This window comes from Copadichromis virginalis, linkage group LG18 (genome assembly GCF_057382275.1).
Source record: "Copadichromis virginalis isolate Kocher_CV1m ecotype Utaka linkage group LG18, C_Virginalis_male_GT1.1, whole genome shotgun sequence".
NCBI classification, from domain to species: domain Eukaryota; kingdom Metazoa; phylum Chordata; class Actinopteri; order Cichliformes; family Cichlidae; genus Copadichromis; species Copadichromis virginalis.
Window position 1 is genome coordinate 4523802 of NC_140635.1, and position 9675 is coordinate 4533476.

The 9675-nt window shown below is 39.1% G+C and overlaps 1 protein-coding gene across 2 annotated transcripts; it reads left to right on the forward strand.

The window, feature by feature from the left end:
• Positions 1-3079: 3079 nt before the first annotated feature.
• LOC146686999 (uncharacterized) lies at positions 3080-9209 on the forward strand. Of its 2 annotated transcripts, none has more exons than XM_085438001.1 (4): positions 3080-4264; positions 4959-5104; positions 6370-6648; positions 7135-9209. In XM_085438001.1, the coding sequence occupies exons 3-4, from the start codon at positions 6402-6404 to the stop codon at positions 7677-7679; spliced, it is 792 nt and encodes a 263-aa protein (XP_085294127.1). In that variant the 5' UTR covers positions 3080-4264; positions 4959-5104; positions 6370-6401; the 3' UTR covers positions 7680-9209. The 2 variants fall into 2 exon arrangements, with proteins under 2 accessions (XP_085294127.1, XP_085294126.1); XM_085438000.1 differs by having other exon boundaries at positions 3080-4256.
• The last annotated feature ends 466 nt before the right edge of the window (positions 9210-9675 follow it).

The window sequence follows — 9675 nt, forward strand, 5'->3', positions numbered from 1 at the left end:
TGTGATCCCTCCACTTGGATCCACACAGTTTAAAAAGTTTACATCTCTGAGCTTTGAAAGACAAGATGTTGGAAAGAGAACAACGATGGCGACGTTTTGAGGGTAAAATGATGGCTGTAACACTGTGGAGACAGCAGCAGTTGAAAGAGAAGTGTTTCAGATGAATCTTGGCAGAGTGAGAGAGAGAGCTCGTTAAGCAGGCAGGTGTGAGCGTGGTTGCTATAGTGACCGCACCCAATGGCTCCATACACACGGACACAGACATGCACCTCACTTTTGCTGCTTAAAATGAACAGAAAAGTCAGGCCGAAACAAATCGTTCCCATATGAAAAGTACAAGTCGTATTGACGAAATTCTTTCACCGTGAGCGACAGCAATGTCTAGTCTACTGAATTCTCAGTTTTCATGCCTGTGGAGTTTATTATATGGACGTGGTGACAGTGGAAAGACACCATGCTCTTCTGATTTTCAAAAGAACCTTCTGAGCCATTTTAACATTAGAGTCTATGGAAGAGTTGGAGGGAGGAGGCTGTGCATTGGTGACATTTATGAAAGAACCATAACACCTAGGACAATAGTAAACACATTGGATGAAAGAGGACAGCGATGGCTACGTTTTGAGGGTAAAATGGTGGCTGTAGAGCAAACGCTGTGGACACAGCAGCAGTTTTAAAAAATATTTTAAGATTAATTTTTTTGCTCCTCTCACTCTAGCAGTTGAGCTCTCTCACTCTAGCCCCAACATTCCGTCCCATACACACCCATTATAAACTCTGAAACGGGTGAAAAAACATCATGAAACTTAAACTGGAACTGAAGAAAAAGTATAATAGATATTGAAAAGATAAATACAAGTTGAATAGTTGAATGTCTTGTCTTCGTTTTAAAGTTTGAATGGTGGCTCTATGTCAATGTATGTGGAAGTAGTAAGAGTTTAAAAATGAGTAAGTTGAATGAGGATTTGAAGGGTCTCCCCATTGAAATACATTATAAATTTTTGTTGAATAAAGTTGAATAAAATTAAAAATATAAATGTTAAAAATATGAAAAATAGAAGCAGTGTTGTCCAAAAGAATAGGAATCTAACGGTGTTTGAATGGTTTTTCTAAGTTGAACGGTTTTGAAGGAGTAGGCTTTCAAAAAACGTACGGAATAGATAATAATAATAAAATGGAACTAGAAAGTGCATTTTCTGAAGAAACTGCAGTGTGAATGCTTGAATCTGAATGTATGCACTGAAATGAATTAATTGCTGAATTTTGAGTTAAAACTTTTTTAATGAGATAAAAAAAAAAAAACCAAATTTAACCTGAAAACAAAAGTGCTGAACTGCTAAAAGCTGAAGGTTACACAGAAGAAGAAGTTGGAAAAAAGCTGAAAATGTTTTAATTGTAAATTAGAAAAACCTAAGAAATGAGAAAAGAACATTTAGAGTCAGAAAACATCTGAAAGAATATTAAAAGGTCATATTCTTTGAATCACTGAATGACTCAAATGTGATCCCTCCACTTGGATCCACACAGTTTAAAAAGTTTACATCTCTGAGCTTTGAAAGACAAGATGTTGGAAAGAGAACAACGATGGCGACGTTTTGAGGGTAAAATGATGGCTTTAACACTGTGGACACAGCAGCAGTTGAAAGAGAAGTGTTTAAGATGAATCTTGGCAGAGTGAGAGAGAGAGAGAGAGAGAGCTCGTTAAGCAGGCAGGTGTGAGCCTGGTTGCTATAGTGACCGCACCCAATGGCTCCATACACACGACACAGACATGCACCTCACTTTTGCTGCTTAAAATGAACAGAAAAGTCAGGCCGAAACAAATCGTTCCCAAATGAAAAGTATAGGTCGTATTGACGAAATTCTTTCACCGTGAGCGGCAGCAATGTCTAGTCTACCTAATTCTCAGTTTTCATGCCTGTGGAGTTTATTATATGGACGTGGTGACAGTGTAAAGACACCATGCTCTTCTGATTTTCAAACCAACCTTCTGAGCCGTTTTAACATTAGAGTCTATGGAAGAGTTGGAGGGAGGAGGCTGTGCATTGGTGACATTTATGAAAGAACCATAACACCTAGTACAATAGTAAACACATTGGATGAAAGAGGACAGCCATGGCTACGTTTTGAGGGTAAAATCATACCTGTAGAGCAAACGCTGCGGACACAGCAGCAGTTTTAAAAAAGATTTTAAGATTAATTTTTTTGCTCCTCTCACTCTAGCAGTTGAGCTGCCTCACTCTAGCCCCAACATTCCGTCCCATACACACCCATTATAAACTCTGAAACGGGTGAAAAAACATCATGAAACTTAAACTGGAACTGAAGAAAAAGTATAATAGATATTGAAAAGATAAATACAAGTTGAATAGTTGAATGTCTTGTCTTCGTTTTAAAGTTTGAATGGTGGCTCTATGTCAATGTATGTGGAAGTAGATACAGTTTAAAGAGGAGGAAGTTGAATGAGGATTTGAAGGGTCTCCCCATTGAAATACATTATAAATTTTTGTTGAATAAAGTTGAATAAAATTAAAAATATAAATGTTAAAAATGAGAAAAGTAGAAGCAATGTTGTCCAAAAGAATAGGAATCTAACGGTGTTTGAATGGTTTTTCTAAGTTGAGCGGTTTTGAAGGAGTGAGATGCCAAAAAACGTACGGAATATATAATAATAATAATAATAATAATAATAAAGATTCGAATAACAATACTGTGAATGCTTTTCAAGCATTCACACTAATAATAATAATAAAGATTAGAAGAACAATACTGTGAATGCTTTTCAAGCATTCACACTAATAAAGATTAGAAGAACAATACTGTGAATGCTTTTCAAGCATTCACACTAATAATAATAAAGATTACAACAACAATACTGTGAATGCTTTTCAAGCATTCACACTAATAATAAAGATTAGAAGAACAATACTGTGAATGCTTTTCAAGCATTCACACTAATAAAGATTAGAATAACAATACTGTGAATGCTTTTCAAGCATTCACACTAATAATAATAAAGATTACAACAACAATACTGTGAATGCTTTTCAAGCATTCACACTAACAAGTGCGTCCGTTTTTTTTAAAGGTCAACTTTTAACAATAGACTTTCATGAGACACATCAAAACCAAACAGGGAGGGAAAGCTTCGGTTTTCTGCACTGTGCCACAGTTCGCTGTCTGCTTCGGTTCACGACGCCTCACTCCGGGGCTACAGACAGTTCTCTGCCGCCTGTGGTGCTCCTCACCTCCGTCTGCACCCACAGACTTCCCGAGGTGGAGGCAGGCCGGCAGGGACTTTGAGAGATGGGCTTTACTTTTAAAAATAGCCCTTAATCAGGGTCTAACTCACTAAAAGATGGCCACATGTCTCTCTCCAACTTAATCTCTTTCTTTTAAGTAATTGTTTTTCATTGAAATGAAATTAATTGTTCAATAAAATGATTACATTTATAATTTAATTAAAGTTAAATGAATCAAGGTGATTTTGACTTTGCTAGTTAACAGGAAGAGAAACAAACTTACACAGGATAAAATGAAATTTGGACCCAGCAGAAAAAGTCAGATCACAGACAAACAGAAACATTCCTCTTTGGCTAAAATAAAATGCAGATTATTGCTCATCTGCAGTTTTAATCATGGTGAATAATTTATGATTCAGCCAAGTAAGATTCTTCTGTGTGGAGGTTTTTCCCCTGTCAAAAGGCATTGACCATTACCTTCATCTAAACATGGAATTTAAGTCATGTAGTTGCCGTTGTTTGTTTTTAAAGAGGTCATAATATTTTTGTGATGGTAGAAATTTATCTTCAAAGTAATAGTTATAAAGTGAATTAATAAGACTTTCCAACAAAGAGAGGGAGTCACATGGTGCTTCTGAAACATTTGTACAAACCTCTCTCACATATGTGAGCAACATGCTCACAGTGTACAGCCCTGCTGACTGAGGCTGCACCTTTACCTGTCTAATCTTTTTCTTTTTACTTTGTTCCTCAAGTCCCACATCAACATGAAGTGTAAGGAGGAGGAAGATCTGGCTGGCCAGCAGGTCTGGAAGCAGGAGAGGAACTTCAATCTGGACCAGGAGGACACAGATCCCCCACAGATCAAAGAGGAACAGGAGGAACTCTGCATCAGTCAAGAGGGAGAACAGCTTGTAGTGAAACACGAGGATGAAGGCATCGTCGTCTGGAGCGGGGAAGAGCGGCTCAGACAGCTGCATAACATCTGGAAACCTGAGAAAGATTTACAGACCAGCGGTAAAACTGTAATCGCTTTTCTGAAGTGTTAACATTAATATTAAACCTACAGTTTGTATCAGTCAGATCTATTTAATGTGTATTCGTGAAAACATGACAGGGAGTTTTAAATGGACTGGTTCTTATATAGCGCTTTTCTACTCAATCTTGAGCACTCAAAGCGCTTTACAAAACTTGTGCATTCACCCACTCACTCCCATTCGCACAAGCACATTTTTCTTAGTGCTTTCTACCAACATTCAGACACACATTCCACAGATCAAAGAGCAACTTGAGGCAACTTGGAGTTAGTATCTTGCCCAAGGATATTTGAAATGCAGACTAGGTGAAGCCGGGAATCGAACCGATCAGTAGATGATCTGCTCTACCGCCTGAGCTACAGCCACCCCCAATAGTGAAGATTATTTTGAAAAATATCAAGATGTAGATCAGTTTCGAGATCAACTCCAAAATAGATCATCAGTCAGTCAGTAATAAGTGAGTTCTTTTTTGTTTGAAAGGTTTTTTTTACTCTTAATGTTGCTGAAAAATGTCAGAACTCAAGTTCTCATTTGCATCAGAGTGCACAAATAACTTCATTTTTACACACTTTTAATTTCACCTGCAAATGTGAGCAACATGCCCTCATTACAGACTTTAACTAAAACTTTATCTTCTCAGAAGTGTTTTTCTATAATTACATTTTTTTTATTGTTCGTTTAGAAGCAATAGTGGAGAGACCGGCTGACTGCTGCAGAAGAAATCTGCTCTGAGGTTAACAGAACGTCTGATCGTCCAGTATGAGATCAACCTTCAGCAGAGACTGCTGGATATCAGCCGGAAACCCGAGATAAAGTTACGCATAACAGGTAAAACTGCGATGGTCTCAGTGGACTAACACAAGAATACAACTCATGTAGGACCTGATCAGAGCTCAGCTTGTAGGCTAACATACTGAAATCAGGGAGCGGCTAATCACACAAGTGCGTCTCTTTTTTACGGTGAACTTTTAGCATTAAACAAACCTTGAGACCGAGAGAAAGTGCCTTTATAGAAGATTTATTTAGAAGATTAAGATAAAGGAGGCAGGGAGGGAAAGCTTCTGTTTTCTGCACTGTGCCACAGTTCGCTGTCTGCTTCGGCTCTCTGACCCTCACTCCGGGGCTACAGACAGTCCTCTGCCGCCTGTGGTGCTCCTCACCTCCGTCTGCACCCACAGGCTTCCCGAGGTGGAGGCAGGCCGGCAGGGACTTTGAGAGATGGGCTTTACTTTCAAAAATACCCCTTAATCAGGGTCTAACCCTACAAGACCATCGTGCCTCCCCCACCATCCTCACCTCATGTTAAAATGTATATTTTTCAACTGAATTATATTTGGGTTCAAGAAAATGATGAAGTTTTTAAAATAACTTTGTAATGTTCTAATAAACAGTCTTAACTCGAACTAAATCAGCTCAAATCTCACAGATGTCAGTGTTATTCACAAAGCATGGAAACATAGTTGTTAGTTTTGAATGCAGCCACAGCAGGCAAACTATGGCTGCATGCTCCAAAGAACAGGAGCACAGTAACTGAACACACTCTTAGCACACTTACATCTGATTTTGGGAACAGTTAACAGATCTGAACCTGATGACCTGAGAGGTTTAACTGGGTCAAAGGTCGAGAGCCAATTGAGAACTGTCCAGTTAAACCAACTAAATGATGAAACCTTTGATTTAAAATGTCATGATCAACAGTATCAAAGGCAGCAATGAGATCAAATAGAACTAAGACTGAAACTCTGAGTCCCTAATAATCTTCAGATCACTGATGACTTTAGTTGGGTTGATTCTGTGCAATGACTGGCTGTGAAACCTGACTGGTACTTATCTGCTATGGCACTGTGAGATTTTCAGTTTAATCTACAACAATGACAAACATTTACTTGCAGCGTGAAGCTGGCAGCAGCTACCTGAATGATTTGTACTCTGAACTTTCCTAATAAGAGTATCAGAGCTCGAGAGTAACTTACACTTTCATTTTTCACATTTGTACAGTTTAAATTTCACTCCCATATGAGGACATGCTCAGAGTGGACTATATTTGCTCAGATGTGTTTTCCTGTCATCACATTATTAACCTTTTTCCTCAGTGACCCTTTGTTCCTCAAGATCTCCCCCTAACATGAAGTGTGAGGAAGAGGAGGGCCTGTATGACCAGCAGGTCTCCAACCAGGAGAGGAACTCCAGTCTGGACCAGGAGGGCCCAGATCCTCCACAGATCAAAGAGGAAGAGGAGGAACTCTGCATCAGTGATGACGTAGAAAAGATTGTACTCAAACAGGAGGATGAAGGCCTCATCTGGACTGAAGAAGAGCAGCTCAGACAGCTGGATAACATCTGGAAACCTGAAATGAACTTACACAGCAGGGGTATGTAAAACCGTAATGGTCTTACCTAAAAATTAATATGACTTTAATTCATTCAATAAAGATATTTTGGAAACACATCAGAGTTCTTCAAGGCCAGTGTTTAAATAAACTCAGCTGATTGTTAGTCGAGGTTTTCTGAGAGCTTCGCTGCTTTTTATCCCCATATTTTAATCCTACTTTTAAATTTCCCCTTCTGTCTGATGTTTGTCTTATCATTTACATAAACATCTTTCCAACAGTAATTGGTGGACAAACTGTGATTGGTGCATAGAAATTTACTAACGTGTTAGAAGTGAGTGCATGAAATCTTATTTTAACAGTTTCCAGGTCTGGGTAAATGATATGATGATATTTCGGATGATATTTTGATTAAACTCTGTTGTAGAGTTGGAAATGGACAGCTGTAGACACCACTGCCGAGTAGTCATTCTTGTTATACTTCTATATTTATCTAAGACAAGTAATTTTGTCCATTTGTCACCTCAGCTTTCCCACAACAGCATGAATGTGAGGAGGAACTGGTTTTTGGGGACCAGGAGAGAAACTTCAGCCTCGACCAGGAGGATCCGGAGCTTCCACAGATAAAAGAGGAAGAGGAGGAACCTTGCACCAGTCAGGACGTAGATCAGCTTGTAGTGAAGCAGGAGACTGAAGGCATTATTATCTTCATGGAGGCTCCTACTTATGAGGAAAGTGAGCCAGAGCTGGACAGTGAACATCTCCTTTCTTCCAGCTCTCCTGAACCAGAGAGCAGAGATCAGCAAGACAACTTTCCTGTGTCAGAGAGTCAGCGTAAAACTGACACAAGTAAAAAGTTTGTGAAATGTGAGATTTGTGGAAAAACCTTTGAGTACAGATCCAAACTAACGAGACATATGAGGGTTCACACAGGTGAGAAGCCACATTCTTGCAGCACCTGCGGAAAAAGATTCAGCCTGATGATAAACTTGAAAACTCACATGAGAATCCACACAGGTGAGAAGCTTCATTCAGAGGATACAGTTACAAAGACACATGAGGATTCACACTAGTTAAAAGTGGGAGAACTGTCAGATGAAGCAGTCCACTGAGAAGCCAGATCAGAGCAGATCAGATGACCTCCTTCCTTAAAAAATTCTGTATTGTTTATTGTATGTAGGGGTGGGAGATATAGCCTCAAAATAATATTTCGAGAAACTTACATTTAAAAAAAATAATGTACATTTTATCAGCTCGGCAGGCAGCAGCATTTATATGTGTAAGTAAATGATGGATTTTCCATCTTTCTCTTCCAGTGAGCTGCTGTCACTGATGACAGCTTAGCTAATTCAAAGTGTGAAAATGTGGCCACCTCAAGGTGCTTGATATTGTAAGGTAAAGACCCAACAATAATACAATGAAAACAGAGAAAACCCAAACAGTCATATGACCCCCTATTAGCAAGCGTTTTGGCGACAGTGGGAAGGAAAAACTCCTTTTTAACAGGAAGAAACCTCCAGCAGAACCAGGCTCAGGGAGGGACCCCCATCTGCAACAAGGAAAGTTTTAAGTCTAATCTTAAAAGCTGAAGGCTCTGCCTCCCATTCTACCTTTAAATACTCTATGAACAACATTATAGTGCAATGTTAGTGACACGGCATACATGAAATATGAGCACATAAGTATCCTCAGGGGTGTTTTTCCTGGAAGTTTTAAGAAAAGTGTATTACAAGTGCTTACACTCTAGCTTAATATCCAAAATAACCTTGTAATGCGGAGCCTGCACAATTCTGTCATATAAGGAAAAGAAATTCTACCTGGTTTGTTTCATCTTGGGTCGAGCTTTTTAACCTCCTGCTTTTCCACCGTGTAGCACATCAGTAATTTCCATCCACTGACTGCTCTTGCTGTTATATGAAATGTAACTCGCGAGTGCTCCAGTGATGCATGGTTGAATCATTTGTTTACCTTTGGGTCGCACATCACTGCTGCTAGTATCTCCTGCTCACGTGCCTTCACAGCCCGGTTGTACTCAAGTGTGTTTTTGCTTAAAGTGTTGTAACAGGTTTGCTTTTTTCACTTTCAGTGGGAAAAGTTTTCTTGCATATTTTGCGAACATTCAGCTACCAAACTGTGACTGGAGCCCGACATATGGCTCTGGCTGTGAGACATGACTGGGGTTGACTCATTGGGGTGAATGCAAACACATGATGTTCCTCTAAACACACTTTTTTGTAAACATTTATACCAGTATTATTGCAGATCATATGATATGTCACAGCCCTAATTCTGTTTGTTGCATATTCCATTAAAACCTGTAATGAAGATGAAACACGTATTTACATTCATTTGATGTGATATTTGTATCGTGTTGAGCTGTGGAGGTGACAAAAAAGTTGCTGAGATGTTTTATTTTTTTGTTTAGTGGAGAGGTTTTACTCCACAGAGTCAAAGCTGGAAAGAAACACACATGAGACCAAACATTTTGTGATTTAATCTTGATTTTCATGAAGACTGAATTTCAGCATGTGCTCATCCTGTTGATTCGTATGTTGGTGTTGGTTATGTGTCTTAAAAGTGAAATAAAGATTTCTTTAAAACTTCTTGTGGCTATTTTTTAAGGCACAATCTTTACAACATGAAACAACGTCTGTGAAGCACATTTTGTACAGTGGGCAGGGAGACTTGCCCATCACTGTGGTGGTGGGGTGGATGAGATTTGCCTGCGGTCACTTAAGGCTCTGTATGTTGTGGGTCTGTCCTGGTTGTCCTGCTCAAACATTGTATGGAAGTTGAGGTCAGTGCCTTCAGACCGGCCAACTATGGTGGTAATCATGGTCCCCTGTTTTATGAAGGGAGTGTAGAGGGTATGTTTGCACTTCAGGCCTCCCTAGGAAGGTCTATATCTGTAGTCACTTTCACTGTTTTCTTATTGCTGTTTCAAATTGTTGTTTCTGTTTGTAGCCTTTTTATTGAAGGATTTTGGTTTATATTATTAATATGTGCATTTGTTGTTATTAATAATATTTGCTTCACTCTCCATTTGATGTGTTTTTGGTATGTTTTACT